This window comes from Nylanderia fulva, unplaced genomic scaffold (assembly GCF_048542155.1).
Source record: "Nylanderia fulva isolate GAGA-0341 unplaced genomic scaffold, ASM4854215v1 Scaffold50, whole genome shotgun sequence".
Classification (NCBI taxonomy): Eukaryota; Metazoa; Arthropoda; class Insecta; order Hymenoptera; family Formicidae; genus Nylanderia; species Nylanderia fulva.
Genome location: NW_028190588.1, coordinates 103130 through 125875, shown reverse-complemented (window position 1 = coordinate 125875; position 22746 = coordinate 103130). Strand labels below are relative to the sequence as shown.

At 39.0% G+C, this 22746-nt stretch overlaps 1 protein-coding gene and 1 pseudogene across 1 annotated transcript; one reads left to right on the top strand and one right to left on the bottom strand.

The window, feature by feature from the left end:
* Positions 1-2696: 2696 nt before the first annotated feature.
* LOC146721311 (uncharacterized) lies at positions 2697-5114 on the bottom strand. The gene has a single exon (XM_085487146.1). The coding sequence runs from the start codon at positions 5112-5114 to the stop codon at positions 2697-2699; it is 2418 nt and encodes an 805-aa protein (XP_085343272.1).
* A 12088-nt stretch (positions 5115-17202) lies between these two features.
* On the top strand, positions 17203-19025 carry LOC146721310 (uncharacterized; annotated as a pseudogene).
* The last annotated feature ends 3721 nt before the right edge of the window (positions 19026-22746 follow it).

The window sequence follows — 22746 nt, the reverse complement described above, 5'->3', positions numbered from 1 at the left end:
CCCCTCGAAAAAAGTTTTCAAAAATGTTTACAGAATTTTTAAAAACTTACCCCGGGTTTTTTGGGTTTTTTTTTTTTACTAAAGAAAAAAAAAAAAAAAAAAAAAAAAAAATTAACGCTTTAATGATTTTCGAAAAAAACCCGTGTTTAAACAAAAAAAACAGAAAAAAGGCATTTGGGCTTACATGATTGAATAACAATATTAAGACATAGATTCTTATAAACTTCTTTAAAAGCGACGCGGGGTCTTGGTATAAAAAAAAGACCGCCGCCCGCCAAACAAAATACGAAGGACTTGCTTTTCCTAATTATGCGAATTTTTGGAAACTTACATGCGCTTTAGGTTTTTGGGGGTTTTTTTCCGACCCCTGTTTTACGTTCCGACAGTTGATCGTTTAATTAAAATATCGAAAAGGTATGGGCCCACAATTTTTTAATGTCGTTTGTTTTTCGGACGTCGCTTTTTTTTAACTGAGACGCCCGAAAAACCGTAGGCCCGGAGAAAAAAAAAATAACTCCCCCCTAATTCCCTTTTACAGGTGGGGGGGAAAGGGGGAAAAATCAAAATTTTTGACCCCAACCCTGAATGGGGGGCGTTTTGAGCCACTTTGTTTTTTGTTGAAGGATTGAATAATCTGACTGCCCTGTTCCCAAAAAAAAGCCCCGTAATCTGTCGAGAAATTGCCACGCGAAAAATTTTTTTTGTTCAATTGTAGGGGGGAAAGGGGTTCCCCGGATCTGTAATGGCCCCCCCCCAAAAAAAAAGGGGTGCCCTGGGGTCAGGAACTGTGTCTCTGGGGGTATCATTGAGTGGAAAAAAAAGGCGGTTTGAGTTGGGATAGCCCCCAATTTTGAAACAACACGTCTAAAACTCCTAAAATGTCAATGCGGTGAGTTTAAAATTGACAAAAGGTGGTTTTTGACACTTTTAAACCCCTGCCCCCCCAAGTCCTCCAAAATGAGGAGCTTTGAGGGGGGGTGAAACCCCCAAAAAAACCCAATCTGTTGGGTTTTTAAATTTTGAAAAAAATCCTTTTTGCGTTGAGCACCCCGATACGCCGGGATTTTTTTTTATGGCCCCTGTAATGTTGTCCCGCCCCCCAAATTTACTTTAAGCTGGCAAGCCCCGTCTGGCGAAAAAATCGTTAAAATTTTTTTTCAAAAATGGGGGGTTTTTGAATAATGCTCCCAAACCCGGGATGAATGGCTCGAGTTCCCAAACAAAAAAAAAAGGGCTTGTAATTTCGGAGGGGATTCCTCGACCAAAAGGGGCTCGAAGGAGCACGGGGACCGGCAAATCGTTTCCGCTGTGAAAAAAACCCCCCGGGGTGGGGTTTGAACTCGAGTTGATGGGATTTGCCCCATTAATGATTGGCAAACCTGACTTTTCTCGCGGGGCAAAAAACCCCACCTGTAGAAACTTTTTTAAAACAAAAGGCCAAATTTTTTAAAATTTCCAAAAAATTCTTGGCGATTTTAGACAGGGGCTAAAGACCGGCGTGCGCGAGGCTATTGCTTTGAGCGAAATGAGCATTGTAGTAAATTGGATGATCCTTTTAAAACTGATTTTGGATTGAAATGGTGATGAAAGCTCCAATTTTCCCCCCCAACGCGGGAAACCCTTTTGCTTTGGGGGGGAAAGGTTTTAAATAAATTCAAGGGGTTTTTCCCTTTAAAAACCTTTGTTTGACTGAGAAATAAATTTTTTGCTTGACCCCTCTGTTTGATCATTTTGCACCAAAAGTTACGAGCCCTGATGTACTAAATGTGTAATGGCGGGGGAAACGGACTTGATTTGTGATCTCCCGCGGTTTTCCGTTGACATTTTTTATGAATCGGTTAATTGCATGGGGCGTAAAATTTTTTGGCCCCCATGAATACCGTGCGCAAGACCCCTTTTTTCACGAGTACTTTTTTGTGGTTTCACTCCCTTTTTTTTCCCCAATGAGTTCGGGGTGGTTGAAAAATTTGATGGGGGCCACTCACGAATGAAGTGAAACCCTTTGGGCCCCATCCCCCCATGGGTTTTGAGGATATCAAATCTCGGCCGAGAAACCGCGGAAGCACATTTGGGGGGGTTTTTTCGGGGGGTTTTTACGGGGATGCCAACTCCCCGGTGGAAATCGTTTGTTTTTCGGCTATCTATGACTACGAATTTTTCCCCAAATTTGGGGGTTTTGTTTTGACCCAGCGAAAACTACAGGGGGGGTTTCCCCCCAAAAAATAAATCGAAATTCGCTTAAATGAAGTGATTTGCTTGTAAATAAATAAAGCGAACAAAAAACCCGGCAGCGAAATTTCGAGGGGGGGAAAAACCTTTAATTGGGTTTTTTAAGAGAGCTTTTTTTAAAGTTTCGCCCACAAGACGAGCCCGGGAATTTTCCCAGAGGAGGATGTCACGCAAAAAAACCACTTGCGAAAACGATTTTTGGGGGCGCCCCCCGAACCCGTGTAATTCCCCATATGTCTGCACCAAATAATACTCTCGACGAGATGTTTTTTAGGGGGAGAGGTAACGGAAAAATCTCCCGTCACAGTTCAAGTTGGATTCTCGAAGAGCAAAAACGGGGGGCTGACGCTGCGAAGAAGGGAAGGAGTTTTTTTCCGTAAGTTGATTGTGGTGACCCCACGGATCCTTGGGTCTTTCTAGGATCGATTAAATTTGGGAAAATTTTAGGATGTCCGCAGAATACATTTTTATTTGCCTCCGCGAATATAATGCTTGTAACGGCTGAAATTTTGGGCCGGGGTAATTGAAATTGAGAGACGTTCCCCTTGGTGGGAGGGGCGTCGAACAGGGACCCTTAAAGGGTTTTCAAATTTGTCTCCTGATGAGGATAAAGGAGGAATAGGCGTTTTTAAAACATTATTTGAATGCAAAGGAGCGACTTGCTTCATATGATTTAATTGCTCATATTCGCGCATGAAGTCCAAATATTCTTGTGCAAGTGTGGGTTGACGAGCAAATTTACGCATTAGCGACGAAAGTCGGCGTTCAGCTATGCTGCGAGAGTCGCCTATTTTAATAGGCGGGCCCTCTTTAAAAGGGAGTCGCACGACATATCTGCCATCTGCTGTTCTAGTATGCGTGCGTTGAAAGTGATCCTCGCATTGTTTATCTTCTGTGGACGCATGAACATGTTGAGGAGTTTCTTCAACCTCCCAAAACTTACATAATTGCCGTTCCAAGGAGCAGCAGTGAGCAACTGCATGATACCTTTGTTGTGAACTGGGTAATGGTGAGCCTTGAGGTTGGGCTCCGACATGCGATGAAACCAAAGTAGAGCCGACTACATGGGTGTTTTGTATGACATGATTAGGGATTGACGTAGGTCCAGATAGAATCCACCCGAAATGCGATTGTATAGCGTCTGGTTGACCTATGGGTCCATTGCGTATATTGACAAGAACCTTGCTATACAAATCAGCTCCAATAATGAGGTCAATAGGAGTTGATCCAGTCGGATCGTCATCCGCTAAGGTCAAGTTGGAGATGTGTTTCCAGTCACGTAATGACGAAGCGTGTCTGGGAGCATACTTCGTCAATGCTCTCATGATGTAAGCTACCGTGGTGAAGGTTGGCTCAGGTTTATCGCGAGGCGAAATATTAATTAACGCGGCAGATCGGCATGTACCGGTATCTGCACAGCTAATCCCCGAAGTTGAAGTAAATGTTTGCATACGAGGTAAGCGTAAAATTTGCGCTACGCGTTCCGTAAGAAATGTGAGTTCTGAACCACCGTCAAGTAAGGCTCTGACAGTTAAGGAACGTCCAGAAAGCGAATGTATTTTCACCGTTGCCGTAGACAACACCACAGGAGTCGGTGATGTAGTTAACGTGACCGCTGAAAGCGCTGTGACATTTGATATATTAGTAACATTCTGCGAACTCGATGACGCAGGAATGCTCGTTGTTTGTTGCAATGAGCCCGAGTCAACGTGGATCATTGTGTGATGCCGCTTGCTACATTTGCGACACGTGAATTTACTCTGACAATTAAGTGCTACGTGCTTATCGCTTAAGCAATTGAAACATCGCTTAAGTTTCTTTATCAATTCGCGTCGTTGATCCGTGCTCATTGAAAGAAATTGTTGACACTTAGAGAGAAAGTGAGATTGTTTACAAATTGGACATGACAAATTAACTGACGCAGTTGCGGTGGCGCTTGTCACTCTCGAATGTGACTTCGTTTTATCGTGTTCGTGAGGATGGAGTTCCTCAAGCGCTATAGCGCGCGAAGATATGAAACGTATCAAGTCTTTGTACGTTGGAGGATTTTCGTTATCGCTACTCTTCAATTTCCACGCTCGACGCGTAGCAGAATCAAACTTTTGTGAAATGAAGTATACTAATATATCGCTTACAATATCCTCTGCTGTACGATCAAGACGTTTCAATGTCGCTAACGCTTGTTCCGTTTTATCTCGCAACTCGTGAAGTTCTGACGCTGATTCGCGAGTCATCTTTGGAAGATGATATAAGGTCGACACATGTACTTCGATCAACCGTCGTTTGTTCTCGAAACGCGTGGTTAACGCTTTCCACGCGACCTTAAAATTTTCGGCGGTTACTTTGATTCCTGATATCGCATCGCGGGCCGGACCTGTCAAACTAGAGATCAAAAAATGCATACGAGTGAAATTTGACAATTCTTTGTTATCTATAATCAACGACTGAAAACGGTCGCGAAAGGTCTCCCAATCCTCGTTTTTTCCAGAAAAAGGCGGTAATTTAATAGGAGGGAGATGCTTTAACGAGAATGACGATGCGTCCATTTGCGCAAAAGAAGTTTCGAGGGATGTATCTCGACTTACGACAGGAACCAGGTCTTCTAGACATTCGTTCATATGATCCAGGGCTGATTGATAGAGATCTTCGTGAAGGTCGAATTGATTCTTCTTGAAATAATTAATTGACCCTTGATCATCTTCTGGAACAAGTTGAAGCAGAATGGTGTGATTGTGCACACCTTGAGTCCATTGAGCTTGTAAAGTCGCAATCCGTGAACGAACCCTTGCGGCCGTCAAATTAGAACGACCAATCTTTTTGAAATTGTCGAGAGCTCGAGCAATTGAGTGGAAGATAGTTTGCTGATTTGCAAGAGCGTCTTCCATTTTGACACTATAGTTGTTTATGAATATGTCACTAACACGATTGTCTACTTAAACGCGATTACTTGACTGACTGTATCTCGAATCACGCTGCACTTAAATATCACTGGTGTCCTTAATTCAGTGTTCTCGATTCGTCATTACTCTCCTATCCGGCTCGAAGGACCAAAAATGTTTGCGCGTACGCTCGATTGCTGACGTTGAACGCTCACGCACGAAGCTACGGATCCTGACAATCGGGTTGTAAATCCGATCGTCGATATCCGTCTCGTGTATAGATTGCACAGGAAGATTCAAAGTGGACTGTATCTTAAGGAGGGTGGACGCGCTCCGATTGGTGCGCAGGATGGGTAACGATTTAAGCCACGTGCCGAATCGAGAACCAGAATACGGAATTATATGCACAATTACACAAAAACAATCCATTTATTAACTAAATTTGTCCGAGAGTCACAATGTACATAAACGCAAATTAATTTGAAACCTTTACATAAAATCTTTATCTATTAACGAATAAAATAGTCACCGCGAAAACACGTACGACGTGGTTGTTAAGCAGTCCGAAATGTCTCACTATATGGTATCTAGCATGTGTTGCATGGACACCACCGAAAAACTATTTGTTGCATAACAATTGCTAGTTACGATGAACACGCTCGAAACTCGTGTATCGAATCGTTCGAAATCTCACATTAAGATTTCGTACACGTTGCCGATTGCGGCGAATGCGATATTAAATCGCGAACCGAAATGTTTCAATTAACATGAAGAATCACTGATCACATAAATATTACAGTGCGTTGAGCACCACGGGCTCGAAGGGATGAAAAAAAAGGAACGCAAACACAATCACGACATCAGGTATCAGTCCCAGATGACTGATCACGTGATCTGCGCGCTCCAACTCACGTGATCTACGCGTGCCAAGCGAACACGCGCGAGCCTCATGTATACAATTATTACGTTCGTGGAAACAATCGGACTTCGGCACCTTGATATTTCACCATTGCGTGAATTCTGGTCCCAAATCACTGAATTCCGCTTCGTTAACAATGTTTTGAGCGCAAATTTTATGTCGCGTATATAACGGCGCACCTTGTTGCTACCGTTAATTAGCGAATGTCAAAGTGAACGTATTTCACATCTCACTTATCACTGAATCACAGCAGAATATCAATCTGATTATTTTTTTTATTAATCAAACGAACTACGAACAATTAGAATCGCGACGGAAAACCCACATGTGACTAATCGCAAAGCCGTGCCAGGAGCGAAAACCCAGGTTCGATGACGAGGCAGTTCATCCCCGATCGATTCGATAATCGAACGCTTGAAGCGCGGCGTGTAGGTTCAGTGCGTGCTGCCCCGTGCCGGATTAACTCAAAAATTATAGAATTTCAAATTATCGACCTACTTCTTCATTCTCTTTGAACAAATAATAAAGTTCTTGACCTGGGGTCAACTTACTTCTGAACAGTTAGTAATAATAATTTTCCGAAACTTAATCCATCGTTTTAATAACTTTACCGTTTCAAAACCAAACCAAATTTCAATATACATAAAAAATGAAAAATATGTCGAACGCATTATTTCAGTTTACGTGTGATAAACAATATACTAATTAAATGCTCTTTAATTCAAATAAAGTATTACACATATAAAAGGCTAATAAGAGCAGAAGTAATATTACGGTTATAAAAACTAGTTTATTACATTTAATCAATATGTACTGATATAAACAATAAAGTTTAAATTAATCTAAAATTATAAAAATAAACTCGAAAGTTAAAACAAATGAGAAAGCAAACGTTTCGATCCAATTTTTCGGATCTTTTTCAGCGCAGTACAAAAAGCAAAATTAAAATCACCAAAGTCTAAATGTCTTTATAAAATTGATAAACAGTCTTCATGACTTGTTAGTTTGTTGGAAAAATTCTAAGTTTATTTCAACTAATGAATACAGACTTTTGTTGTTTACTGATGGAACTCTCCCCAAGGCATATGGCTTGCCTAAAGTCCATAAAGAAAACTGTCCGTTCAGATTAATAGTGTCATAGGTTGACACTACTCTGTATAACTTAGCGACTTTCGTGCACAAGATTATAGTTAAAAGCCTCCCAGTGCCTGAAGGTCGTGTTGACAACGATTTCGAACTAGTGAAAAAATTGTCACAGATTCACATTGATAATGAATTTAAATTAATCTCGTTAGATGTTGTCTCGCTATTCACTAACGTCCCTATTGATTAGGCTCTTGAAAGTATTTCCTCTACATGGGAATTTATTTCAAAGAATTGTGACTTATCAAAATCAGAATTTTTAAATGGAATAGGCTTAGTTTTAAATTCTACCTTTTTTATTTTTAATAACGTTATCTACCGCCAAACCTTTGGAATGCCCATGGGTTCTCCTCTCTCATCAGTGATTGCAGATCTAGTTTTACAAGATCTTGAGAATAAATCATTACAATTGTTAAAATTCACACCCCCGATTTACTTTAGATATGTTGACGACATTGTATTGACTGTTCCATTGACTTTAATTGACCACACACTTATGATTTTTAATTCTTATCATAATAGACTCCAATTCACTCTGGAAACTGACGATAATAATAAAATAAACTTTTTAGATTTGACATTAATTTTAGAAAACAACAAGATAATTACTGATTGGTATCACAAGCCGACATTCTCGGGGAGATATTTACATTTCTTGTCTCAGCATCCATTTTGTCAAAAGCGGGGAACTATATACGGTCTAGTGGATAGAACAATTTTATTGTCACATCCACGATTTCATTATAAGAATCTCGTTACCGTTGTCAACATACTTTTAGAGAACTGTTATCCGCTTGTGTGTGACTTGATCTTTAATACTATTAACCAACGTCTAGTAATTTTATTTAAAAAATTAAAAAATACCACAATTAATAATAATAATAGTAAAAAAACGTCTTTTTTAAAAGACATTTTTTCACTATACCGTTTTTACCCGGTTTGACGGAACAATTTAGAAATATTATTAGGAACATGAATTTTAAATTATTTTTTTTTAATTTTAATAAATTAAATAAATATATACGAGTACATAAAGATACTATTTCTAAAATGAATAATACCAACATAGTTAAATGTTTCACATTATATCATGTCACATTTTAAGATCAGAAATTAAGTTTCTATATAAAAAGTTGTGTTTTAGCACTTGATAAGGGCCGAAACCCATGGCCGAAACGTCGTAAATATTAAATAAAGATTATTAAATAGCCAGAGTTGGTTGATTAAATTACTACCATTTTTAATTATCATCTGGTGACTTCAGAGATTTTTACATCTTGAATAATACCAACGTTGTTTACAAAATTAATCGTTCAAACTGCGACGCTTCTTACGTGGGCCAGACTAATAGAATACTGACCACAAGAATTTCTGAACATAAGAAACACATAATTAGAAATATTAATACTAAATCAGTAATAACGGACCACCGCGTTAATTTTAATCATGAATTTGATTGGAAGAACATTAATATTTTAGATAAAGAAATATATTACGGAAAAAGATCAGTATCAGAAATGATATACATAAAAAGACAAAATAATAGTCTCAATCTACAGACTAATACTGAAAATCTATCTGATATTTATATCGAAGCTATAGAGAGACTACCTAAATTCTAAGATTAAATAACAAATACAAAATGATTATAATTGTTTGTAATTTTTCGTTTCCAACTGAGCTTCAGTTTCCTCTGAGCCGTTCTACTGACATGAGGATTACACTAGCGTCACTTTTGTTACTGTTACAATTAAAATATTGTCACATCATAAATATATGTAAGTTTTTATTAGCATTTTTTTATACCATGTGTTAGATTATTGTTTTATAACGCACTTGATTTTGGATATTATAATTAGTGAGGTGTAATGAGAAAATTATTTTGATTTATAGGATGCGATTAATATTTTATATTTTAACACCTGCCAACCTCGTTTTAGTCAGAAAACTAGAGAAGATCGCTTCTCACAGTAACGTAAATGTGATGGCTCAGTGAGAGTCATATTAATGTTAATCTTATGACGTTTTATTTCATTTACTGATGTAACCGCGTTTAAATATGTTTATTAGACGTTTATACGTTAAAAATATTTAGACTTTGGTGATTTTAATTTTGCTTTTTGTACTGCGCTGAAAAAGATCCGAAAAATTGGATCAAAACGTTCGCTTACTCATTTGTTTTAACTTTCGAGTTTATTTTTATAATTTTAGATTAATTTAAATTTTATTCCCAGATAACACACAATATTGCATGAATATTCTATGTAGCATCAAAAATATTTTTTTGAGAATATTCTCAAAGAAATCATCTATACATCTCTATAGAATATCCTTGTTTATAAAGAATAATCTATAAATCTACCTAGAACATGTTAAAATCAGCTATAAGAATATATTGTTTATATTCCATAAATGTTTACAGAATATTCAAATGTATTTAAGATGTAGATGGCGTTCAGAAATTACAGAAAAAGGAGCAATTATTCATTATCTCTTTTCCGCTTTTATTATTAAGTACATACAGTCCGTTGAGTCCGTTCATAGTATATAGTGTACGATAAATAAAAAGTGTGTAAGCTTGTACAGAAAAAGAAGCTCTTATTGAGAAAGTAAGTAAATATTAATTGTTATCAAAAACAATAAATATTATTATCATTTCCTCACGTTGTATTATTTGTTTACAGTGATAGATTTTCTAACCTTTGATTTCTTACAAGCTCTTTTAACAATTAATTTATCATTAAGAATCCCACATTAATTTTTCCAAGAACAAATATAATGAAACGTCGTAGTAAAGCGACTTTTTATAGAAATGTTAAAAGAGAAAGCGCAACATGTTTTACATTATCACAGGAGAATTGTAATAATTCTAAATATGATTGTATAAATGATAATGTTTTAATTACGAAAAATACAGATTTCCAATGTAATAGTGTAACGGCGTGGCCGTTACTAACGCCTCGCGGGCCGATCACCCGCCCGCCACTTGAGGCTATGGCGCCTAAGGCGCCCCTAAGCACAAAATCATAACTGATACACGGGTCACCCTACCCCAGGGGCGCCCCACTACAACCCCCAGAGGCGCCCCACTACGACGCCGGCGTTACCCCCACCACAGCCTCGAGGTAGAGTGGGGGAACCGCCGGCAGGGTATATAAGCCGGCTCGACGGATGAGCCGGCACCAGTCCTGTTCCGGACCTCCTAGCCAGGCAACGGGCTTCTCGTTGTTACGCCGGGTTTCTCGGTTTCTGGCCTCCTACCTTTAGTATCGGGCAACGGGTTTCTCGTTGTTACGCCGGGTTTCCCGGTTTCCGGTCTCTTCCTGCTATACACCGGGTGACGGGTTTCTCGTCATTACGCCGGGTTTCCCGGTTTCCGGTCTCTTCCTGCTACACGCCGGGCAACGGGTTTCTCGTTGTTACGCCGGGTTTCCCGGTTTCTGGCCTCCTACCTTTAGTATCGGGCAACGGGTTTCTCGTTGTTACGCCGGGTTTCCCGGTTTCCGTCTCTTCCTGCTACACGCCGGGCAACGGGTTTCTCGTTGTTACGCCGGGTTTCCCGGTTTCCGGTCTCTTCCTGCTACACGCCGGGCAACGGGTTTCTCGTTGTTACGCCGGGTTTCCCGGTTTCCGGTCTCTTCCTGCTACACGCCGGGTGACGGGTTTCTCGTCATTACGCCGGGTTTCCCGGTTTCCGGTTCTTCCTGCTACACGCCGGGCAACGGGTTTCTCGTTGTTACGCCGGGTTTCCCGGTTTCCGGTCTCTTCCTGCTACACGCCGGGCAACGGGTTTCTCGTTGTTACGCCGGGTTTCCCGGTTTCCGGTCTCTTCCTGCTATACACCGGGTGACGGGTTTCTCGTCATTACGCCGGGTTTCCCGGTTTCCGGTTTCTTTCTGCTATAGGCTATACGCCTCCGTACACCGTATCTCTAAGTTATACCGGGTAATTTGTAAATCTTTTCCGGACACCGCTACAGGCTATACGCCTCCTTATTTTGTTTATAATAAGTTTCTCTATTTAGGGCTTTATGCCAACAAACATTTCGTTTATACCGAGTAGTTAATAAGTTTCTCTATTTAGGCTTTATGCCAACAATCATTTTGTTTACTTGTTTCTTTTTGAATAAACCAAAGTATTGTTAATAAGGAATAAGCGAGTCTGAATCTCCCCCTTCCTCCCGAATCCTGGAACCGGCGAGCCGATCCGCGGCGTCGGGAAAGGTGAACCGTTACATGGCGCCCGAACAGGGACCTGCCCAGTGGAGATCCCGACTCGCTTAAGCCTATCCAGATGCCCGCGTGGGTAAATCAATTATCAAAAACCGAAGCTATTGCCTTGGCCAAAAGACACGGGATCGATAGCCAAGGAACTTTAGACGAGGTCCGCCGACGCCTCCGCCGATTTGTCGGGCAAAACCCCGCGCTATTTCGAACTCACCTACCTGTGCCCACTATCAACGTCGAAATGGCCACCGGAAGCCCAACCAAAGACGAAGAAGCTACACCCCGACACCTGTTGAACCAGCCAGGATCATGGACCAGATCCGAAAATGGGGGTGCCACTTCGAGGGCAAGGACCCCCTGGCATTCCTCGAGCGTACGGAAGAGCTGTGCCTGGGCTACGGCTACACCGACGCCCAGATGCTGTTAGGGCTACCCGAACTCTTACGGGGAGACGCCCTGCTGTGGTATCGCAACATCCGCGATACCATAGCCAGCTGGGCCGACTTTCGCCAAGCTGTCCGCCAGCAATACCTGCCAAGCGGGTATGAGAGACAGATGAAAAGGACGATCCAGGGACGTCAACAACGCCCTAAAGAGTCCTTCCAAAAGTACGCCACCGAGGTCCTGACCATGATGCGGCGCGCCGGGGGATATTCACCCCTAGACCAACTGGAACAGCTCTACGAAAACATGGATCCGGTGTACCAATTGTACATCCGTCGGGCGGACGTGCTCAGCGTCGGGGATCTGAGCATCCGAGCCACCGAATACGAAGAGGCACCGCCGAAGACAGAAACGACGAAGGGACGTGCCGCAAAGCCACACCCCGGTTGTAGCTTCCGCGGTCTACAGTCGGGAGGAATGTTGCTGGAGGTGCAAGCAACGAGGACATACACGCCTGCACTGCCAGCGACCCCCGAAGAAATTCTGCTCGAGATGTGGCAAGGACGGGGTCCTCACCCGTGACTGCCACCCCCCGACGGGAAACGGGGTGCGGGCCGGAGACGTTGCGGCCGTCGTCCAGCCCGACTCGGCCTAAAATACAACCCGAGACCGCACCTCCGGATCCAGATCGCCGGACAACATTTGTGGGGCCTCCTCGATTCCGGCTCAGAAATCTCATTCGTAAACGCTGAAACGGCCCGCCGAATCAACCGCACACCGTCTAGCCCAGATCTCAAGGCAGCCCAGATACGCCTGGCCGACGGGACGCAAGTCCCCATTGCCGAGACCATCGAAGCAACGGTCAGGTTACGAGGAAAATCGTACCGCCAACCGCCACCGCTTCTCCGTACTACCACAACTAGACAACGCCGTACTAATAGGCATAGACCTCTGGGCGAAATTAGGAGTCGAGCTGCGCCCGCCGCCCAGACCTGTCACCGAGACAACAACTAAAGATGGAATCGCGACAGCCAGTATCAGCCCAGGAACTACCAGCGAGGCGCTAAGGCTACAGGCCTTTCTAAATAACGAACTTCCAAAGTTCGAATCGGTCCGCGGCCCGACCGACAAAGCCACGCACCAAATTCGGCTAAAACCGGGGCCGCCCATTAAACAACGATATCGGCCCCGTAATCCGGCCATGCAAGCCGTGATCGACCAAGAGGTCCAAAAGATGGAAGCCGAAGGAGTCATCGAGCCCTCCACCAGCGCCTGGAGCTCTCCGATAGTGCTGGCAAAGAAGAAAGACGGGACCTACCGATTTTGTATAGACTTCCGCCGATTAAACGCGGCCTCCGAGAAAGATGCATACCCGCTGCCTCGCCTCACATTGCCGCCACCTTGGATAAGCTACGAGGCGCACACTACTTGTCCACGTTGGACCTACGCAGCGGGTATTGGCAAGTGCCACTAACTCCGGAGAGCCGCCCCGCAACCGCCTTCACGGTGCCAGGGAGAGGGCTGATGCAGTTCCGCGTCATGCCATTCGGACTGCATTCAGCACCGGCCACCTTCCAACGGCTGCTCGACACCGTGCTAGGACCCGAGTTAGAACCACACGTCCTCGTCTACTTGGACGACATAGTTGTCGCGTCCCGTACTTTCGAGGAGCACCTAGGCCACTTGGCCGAAGTCTTTCGCCGCCTCCGTGACGCCCGACTCCGCCTCAACCCAGAAAAGTGTCACTTCTGCCGGCCAAGTCTTCGGTACCTCGGACACGTTATCGATCGGCACGGAATCCGGACGGACCCAGAAAAAGTGCGAGCCATTACCGATTGGCCTGCCCCCACGACCCTCCGCTCCGCAGGGTTCGGCAATTTCTGGGGGTAGCGTCATGGTACCGCCGATTCATCGCTGACTTCTCCACCATCGCCGCCCCTCTCACTCGACTCACTAAAAAGAGAGCGCGCTGGACCTGGGCAAAAGAAGAAGAAACCGCGTTCCGGAAACTAAAACAGGCCTTAACCACCGCACCTGTCCTCGCCTGTCCAGATTTTGCGCGACCATTTCTACTACAAACCGACGCCAGCGCCCACGGGTTAGGGGCCGTATTAACCCAACACCTCGGCGAAGGAGAGCGGGTTATCGCGTACGCCAGCCGGACCCTCAACGCAGCCGAGAAGAATTATAGCGCTACCGAACTAGAGTGCTTGGCTGTCGTGTGGGGTATACGCCGGATGCGGGATTACCTCGAGGGCTACCGATTCACCGTCGTGACCGACCACCAAGCTTTAAAGTGGTTACAACACATCGAGGCCCCTACCGGACGACTAGCCCGCTGGATGTTCGAATTACAACAAGATTTCGACATCCAGTACCGGCGCGGGACACTTAACCAGGTGGCAGATGCCCTCTCCCGCCTCCCGGAAGCTTTGGCGGTGACCCGGCCGAAATGCCGGTGGTACCACCGTAAACTAGCCGAAGTACGGAGACATCCGACCGATCACCCGGACTATAAAATCCAGGATCAACGATTGTACAGGCATATACTCCACGATCTGGACTTCCGGGAAACACCAGCCGAAGAGCAATGGAAGTGAGTGCCCTTACGACCCAAAGACACGCACTCAACCCAGGCTCCACTCAGCCCCCGCACCATCATTCCCCTCCCTCCCCCTTGCACGACGAACCACTTTCGCCCGTCTGTGATATCTATAGATTGAAGTGTAGATTAATACATTTATGTATAACATTAAAGTATAAATTAGCATTATCCTAGTCAACTGTTGTGACTAATCATTAGTTTCTTTATAAATGTTTTGTCGCTTATAAAATAAGCGAGGACGAGCGGTATGTTCGTGCGAGGGTGGTTGACTGAAGAGGGAGAACCGACATGCACGAGACAATCCTGAGAGTCGCGGCGGCGTCCTCAGAGCATCGATTGGATAGCAATCATATTGATTTCGTTTAGATCGATATCTGATTAGCGCGGTATCGTCCCGTCACTTCCGTAGTGACGAGGACGAAGCAAGCATTCTGGAGTAATCTTGAGTCAGGTTACACGTAGTTCTGTATCGCTCTCAGTAACGTATCAAATAATAAGTCGTTTCCATGTCATCGTATTATATCTCGTATATTAATTCTCTGTCTATCGTGGACGAATTAGTTGTGTACATTTGTGATGTGCGGAATATAAAAAGGACCATTGACTGTTACGAAGCGCGATGTGATTTAATTTCCCTCGCCTGCGTCTTATTGTCTGCCGCGTTAAAACCACCATCTTTTCCCGACCACGTGCGCCGGTATTCCGCGCTCTCTCTCTCTTTAGTCAATTTTACTGAGTTCGCGAACACCATACCGTTTTTACCCGGTTTGACGGAACAATTTAGAAATATTATTAGGAACATGAATTTTAAATTATTTTTTTTTAATTTTAATAAATTAAATAAATATATACGAGTACATAAAGATACTATTTCTAAAATGAATAATACCAACATAGTTAAATGTTTCACATTATATCATGTCACATTTTAAGATCAGAAATTAAGTTTCTATATAAAAAGTTGTGTTTTAGCACTTGATAAGGGCCGAAACCCATGGCCGAAACGTCGTAAATATTAAATAAAGATTATTAAATAGCCAGAGTTGGTTGATTAAATTACTACCATTTTTAATTATCATCTGGTGACTTCAGAGATTTTTACATCTTGAATAATACCAACGTTGTTTACAAAATTAATTGTTCAAACTGCGACGCTTCTTACGTGGGCCAGACTAATAGAAGACTGACCACAAGAATTTCTGAACATAAGAAACACATAGTTAGAAATATTAATACTAAATCAGTAATAACGGACCACCGCGTTAATTTTAATCATGAATTTGATTGGAAGAACATTAATATTTTAGATAAAGAAATATATTACGGAAAAAGATCAGTATCAGAAATGATATACATAAAAAGACAAAATAATAGTCTCAATCTACAGACTAATACTGAAAATCTATCTGATATTTATATCGAAGCTATAGAGAGACTACCTAAATTCTAAGATTAAATAACAAATACAAAATGATTATAATTGTTTGTAATTTTTCGTTTCCAACTGAGCTTCAGCTTCCTCTGAGCCGTTCTACTGACATGAGGATTACACTAGCGTCACTTTTGTTACTGTTACAATTAAAATATTGTCACATCATAAATATATGTAAGTTTTTATTAGCATTTTTTTATACCATGTGTTAGATTATTGTTTTATAACGCACTTGATTTTGGATATTATAATTAGTGAGGTGTAATGAGAAAATTATTTTGATTTATAGGATGCGATTAATATTTTATATTTTAACACCTGCCAACCTCGTTTTAGTCAGAAAACTAGAGAAGATCGCTTCTCACAGTAACGTAAATGTGATGGCTCAGTGAGAGTCATATTAATGTTAATCTTACGACGTTTTATTTCGTTTACTGATTTAACCGCGTTTAAATATGTTTATTAGACGTTTATACGTTAAAAATATTTAGACTTTGGTGATTTTAATTTTGCTTTTTGTACTGCGCTGAAGAAGATCCGAAAAATTGGATCGAAACGTTCGCTTACTCATTTGTTTTAACTTTCAAGTTTATTTTTATAATTTTTGATTAATTTAAATTTTATTCCCAGATAACACACAATATTGCATGAATATTCTATGTAGCATCAAAAATATTTTTTTTGAGAATATTCTCAAAGAAATCATCTATACATCTCTATAGAATATCCTTGTTTATAAAGAATAATCTATAAATCTACCTAGAACATGTTAAAATCAGCTATAAGAATATATTGTTTATATTCCATAAATGTTCACAGAATATTCAAATGTATTTAAGATGTAGATGGCGTTCAGAAATTACAGAAGAAGGAGCAATTATTCATTATCTCTTTTCCGCTTTTATTATTAAGTACATACAGTCCGTTGAGTCCGTTCATAGTATATAGTGTACGATAAATAAAAAGTGTGTAAGCTTGTACAGAAAAGAAGCTCTTATTGAGAAAGTAAGTAAATATTAATTGTTATCAAAAACAATAAATATTATTATCATTTCCTCACGTTGTATTATTTGTTTACAGTGATAGATTTTCTAACCTTTGATTTCTTACAAGCTCTTTTAACAATTAATTTATCATTAAAATCCCACATTAATTTTTCCAAGAACAAATATAATGAACGTCGTAGTAAAGCGACTTTTTATAGAAATGTTAAAAGAGAAAGCGCAACATGTTTTACATTATCACAGGAGAATTGTAATAATTCTAAATATGATTGTATAAATGATAAGTTTTAATTACAAAAATACAGATTTCCAATGTAATAGTACTTATAAAACAGAGGACTGTTTTAATACAGATTGCTTTAATGTTTTACATGACTTATATAGCTTATCTTCTGATAACTCTGATAATGTTATTAAAAATGATACTCCAATATCACAACAAAATATAGAAAATCAAAATTTACATAATCAAAGTAATAATTTTATTAATAAATTACGATCATGGGCAATATCATATAATATTTCACATAACGCCTTACAAAGTTTATTAAATTTATTAAAATTAGAAACAAATAATTCTTTGCCTCAAGATCCCAGAACTTTACTTTGTACACCTCGACATGTACCCTACAAATCTGTAGGTTCAGGCACTTATGTACACATGGGAATTCAATTTGCAGTTCAAAATTTAATTAATTTGTTAGAAAAACAGCCAGAAAAAATTAATTTGTTTATTAATATTGATGGTTTGCCTTTAAGCAAAAGTTCCAGTAGTCAGATATATCCAATATTATACTCAATATCTGAATATCCACAATATATATCTGTGATAGGTATCTATCATGGTTATGAAAAACCTAATAATGTTAATTTGTTTTTACAAGATTTTACAGATGAAGCTATAAAGTTATCGGAAGATGGTTTTATTTATAATAATTATGCTATACCATTTGTGTGCAATTAAAGCATTTATATGTGATGCTCCAGCAAAATCACTCATTACTTCTTGCAAAGGTCACACTGGATTTTTTGCAGGTACTAAATGTATGCAAAGAGGAAAATATATAAAAGCCAGAGTGTGTTATCCTGAAATAAATTATTTTGAAAAAACGGATTAAAATTTCTGTAATAGAGTTCAATCTGAACATCATACAGGAACATCAATTTTAGAAACAATACCTTCGATTAACATGGTAAAAAGTTTCCCTCTTGAATACATGCATTTAGTATGCCTTGGCGTAGTAAAAAAACTAATAAATATATGGCTCTTTGGACCTATTTCACATAGATTATCAAAAACCAACATACAATCTATTTCAAGTTATCTCATTGAAATAAAATCTTGTATTCCTCCTGATTTTGTAAGAAAAACCCGGTCTTTAAATGAAGTTGCACGCTGGAAAGCAACTGAATTTAGATTTTTTTTATTGTATTGTGGTCCAGTTGTTTTAAAAAATATCCTTTCATCTGATAAATACTTACATTTTATATCTTCACATATTGCTGTTAGAATTTTAATTAATGCTAATTTATATACAAAGTATTTAGAATAAGCATGTTCATTATTAATATTTTTTGTGAAACAATTTAAAATCATTTATGGAGCAGAATACATTTCACACAATGTACATGGATTAATTCATGTTGTTGATGATTGCAAAGTTTTTGGACCTTTAGATCTTTATAGTGCATTTCCTTTTGAAAATTACATGCAATATCTAAAACGATTAGTTAGAAAATCTCATTATCCATTAGCACAACTTGTAAAGCGTATTCATAAGTCACAAAATATATTGATAACTAAACTGTCAAAAAAAATAAAATTGCAAATGGTACTAGAACATCATGAAGGTCCTTTACCTATGACACATTTTTCTGCTCAATTTAAAAAATTGATTATAAATAATGTGTCGTTTGGTACACATTTTAAAGATAATTTCTGTTATTTAAAAGATAAGAGTATTATGTTAATAGAAAATTTTGCTATAAAAGATAATAAGTACTATTGTACTTAATTGGGAAAAAATTTATTAATATAACAAGTTTTATTTCTGAACCATTTCAATCTTCAAATTTTGATATATTTTCAGTACATGAACTCGGAGAATTATCTATGTCACTAGTGGAAGATATTTCCAACAAAATGATAATTTTCCCATATAATAATACTTATGTTGTTTCCTCTCCTTCATACATTATGTTAATAATATAAATGTGTAAATGTATATATATATATATATATATATATATATATATATATGTATATACATGTAATTATATGTATATATCTTATGTAAATACGATATTGAGAAGAAATCTATATTAAATATTATATAATTAGTTATAGTATATTAAGTATTATTATGTGTGTTGTATGTTAAACTTTGTTAACCAAATGAGAATGAAAAGAGTTTTGTAATTATTTTGACTTCAGACTAACAATAAGAATAATATAAGATATATAGTTGCCCAATGGAGTAGATAGTAATACATTTTATAGAAGAAAATTTAGTCGAAGCTGTACTGGTCGCATGGATGCATGATGATATGTGTTATTGGCCACCATGCACTGGCAAAAAATTAATTCATTCTGTCGCAGTATGTGAAAAACCAGTATTCGGTGTATGGCCATTATTTAAAATTCGAAAAGTGGTAAGTGGACGTACCTATAGTAAGTGATATTTAAAGAATTAATTTATTATAAAACATTTAGTAGTCATGTTTATTTTTGTTTTATAAGTATTTAATAATTATTACGCATACTATACATTGCATTCTTTTGTTATAGATGATTTAGTAAAAGCAAGAGCAAAGACGTGTACAGCAGAAGACACATCAGATTTGACATCAGATCCTGAAAGAAAAAGAATTCGGAAAAAGAAAAAATATCTTTATGATACTGATAGAGGAGATGGAAGCGGATTAAATAATTTATTACGACATGTGCACGAGAATCGGTTTGACAAGACTTTATTGCGCCACGTTCGAAAAGGAAGTGGCGGGATAAGAAAGTCGATATTCCTTGCGCGCCTCTTGATACATTTATCTAGATGGCACACTAACAGAGATCGCGTCGTTGCTTATCATGCGTGTTGAGCTTTAGCCTCTAGTTTATGAGTGTAATCCCATGTAAATATATAACTAAAAACTCACCTTTAAAAAAAGGTAAAAAAAGGCGACCAGTTAAGGGCACGCCATTAACAAAAATTATCCATTGCAAACCCATGTAGAATCCTATCCTATTGCAAACCCATGTAGAATCCTATGAAAAATTAATCATTGCAAACCCATGTAGAATCCTAGGCAAAATTAACCATTGCAAACCCATGTAGAATCGTACCCATTGCAAACCTATGTAGAATCCTATGAAAAATTAACCATTGCAAACTCATGTAGAATCCTATGAAAAATTAACCATTGCAAACCCATGTAGAATTGTATTAAAAATTATCCATTGCAAACTTATGTAGAATCCTACATTGCAAACCCATGTACAATAGAATTGTATGAAAAATTATCGATTATAAACCCATGTACAATCGTAACAAAAGTAATGAAATAAAAAAAAAATTGCGCCAAGTGAAAGTAGAAACTTGTACCAGTGGAAAATTAAAGTTGCAGACATATATAGAGTCGTATAATGAATCAGTAAAAATTTAAATTTGCAAATGTAGAATCGTACCATAAAAAAACTTATCTTTAAAAAAAAAAGATAAACAAGATGCCAAGTCCATGCGCCATGTGAAAAAGAAATAAAAAAATTTTAGTTAAAAAAACTGGGCGCGCTGCTAAGTTTCAAAATTACAATGCACCTTAAAGTAACATTAATTAATTTAAACACAAAACATATTTTAACTGTAATGAGTTTAAAAGTAACAATTTAATTTTAATATTATTAGAATATTATTTAGCAGCGCTCCCAGTTTTTTTAACTAAAATTTTTTTATTTCTTTTTCACATGGCGCATGGACTTGGCATCTTGTTTATCTTTTTTTTTAAAAGATAAGTTTTTTTATGGTACGATTCTACATTTGCAAATTTAAATTTTTACTGATTCATTATACGACTATATATATGTCTGCAATTTTAATTTTCCACTGGTACAAGTTTCTACTTTCACTTGTCGCAATTTTTTTTTTATTTCATTACTTTTGTTACAATTGTACATGGGTTTATAATCAATAATTTTTCATACAATTCTATTGTACATGGGTTTGCAATGTAGGATTCTACATAAGTTTGCAATGGATAATTTTTAATACAATTCTACATGGGTTTGCAATGGTTAATTTTTCATAGGATTTCACATAGGTTTGCAATGGGTTAATTTTCATAGGATTCTACATAGGTTTGCAATGGGTACGATTCTACATGGGTTTGCAATGGTTAATTTGCCTAGGATTCTACATGGGTTTGCAATGATTAATTTTTCATAGGATTCTACATGGGTTTGCAATAGGATAGGATTCTACATGGGTTTGCAATGGATAATTTTGTTAATGGCGTGCCCTTAACTGGTCGCTTTTTTTTACCTTTTTTTAAAGGTGAGTTTTTAGAGATTATATCATTCATTTTTGTATATTTTTATGACCGGAATAGAACAATTATTAAACATGTTTATCTAAACTTCTTTGCTTAAAATGATGTGTACATCATATCTTAGAATCCTCATCATTCCTCCTAAAGCACCCTATTTATATAAATTTACCCATATGGTGTGTGTGTGTGTGTGTGTTGTGTATGTGTATGTGTGTGTGGTGTGTACTAATGTCGAGAATTTTTATACATTTTCTATTAAATTTAGATAAAGTTGCAGGATTTTGAAAAAGAAAAAGTTGACACAGACTTTTTCCTTAAACGGCGATTTTCAAGGTTATTTAAAGGTCACTTATATTTTCAAAATAGAATTACCTTAATTTTTCTCATATAATCGATTCCTCGCAATATTTACTATAACAAGTTGTAAAGGTATAATTTTTACATAATCTTACATAAACTTCGAAATATTACAAATATTTTATTTTATGAATTATTTCAGTTTATGTAAAATTATGTTAACTATCTTGTTTAGAGTGAGGTGGAACGAACACCAGAATATTATAAAGAATAAAGAAATGTTCAAAATATACTGTTCACAAAAGTGTTTAATGAAATAAAACAAAGCACAAAAAAGAATATATATATATATGTAAAGTAATTAGACACAAAAAAAATAGAAAGTAATTGATGCAGTAAATTCTTATTAACTGCACGTTGCAGCGGTGCGATATTGGCGAGAATACTAAGTGCAATTTTGGCGCGAACTCGTAGCTATATTTTTGGCACGACTCGAAGCTGCGGCGTACTTAGAGGCACTGAGGGTGCGACTTCAAGAGCCTGGTGTGTCTTTAGGTTTCGGCGGACCTTGGGAGAAAAAAAAGAAAAACACGTCAGTTCTCTCGGGGGAAAATAATGGTCTCTCTCGATTTCGCTCGGCGATGTTGTTAGGCGGCAACGATGCCCTTGGTCGAAGACAAGAGGCGCGTTTTGTTATGATTCGCAAATTTATTTTTCGCCGCTGTTTGGCTCTCGACAGATTTGCAGAGTTTTGACCATCTCGCAAAAACACAAACAGCGCGCGGACTGCGTGATCATTTCCGCAACATTTTCCGCCCGCCTCGTTAGTCGCATCTAACGATAAATGCTCGCGATTCGCCCAGTCTGGTCGGCCGCTGCCGACAGGGTTTTGCAACGCTTTGCGTCTTGATAACGAGCATAGGACCGGTCCTGCTGGTTGAAAATTGTAAACGAACGACCGGCATTATTTTGATGTTAAGTGGCGCGTTGTCTGTGACGAGTGACCCTGTGACGACAATCTTCCGAGCTCGGGTCCGCGAGGCCTCTGCAGCGCTGACGACGTGCGGGGGTGCACGCCATTGCGGCAGG

Coding starts and splice junctions, on each gene's coding strand:
- LOC146721311 (XM_085487146.1), bottom strand. CDS start 5,114: ATGGAAGACGCTCTTGCAAATCAGCAAACTATCTTCCACTCAATTGCT.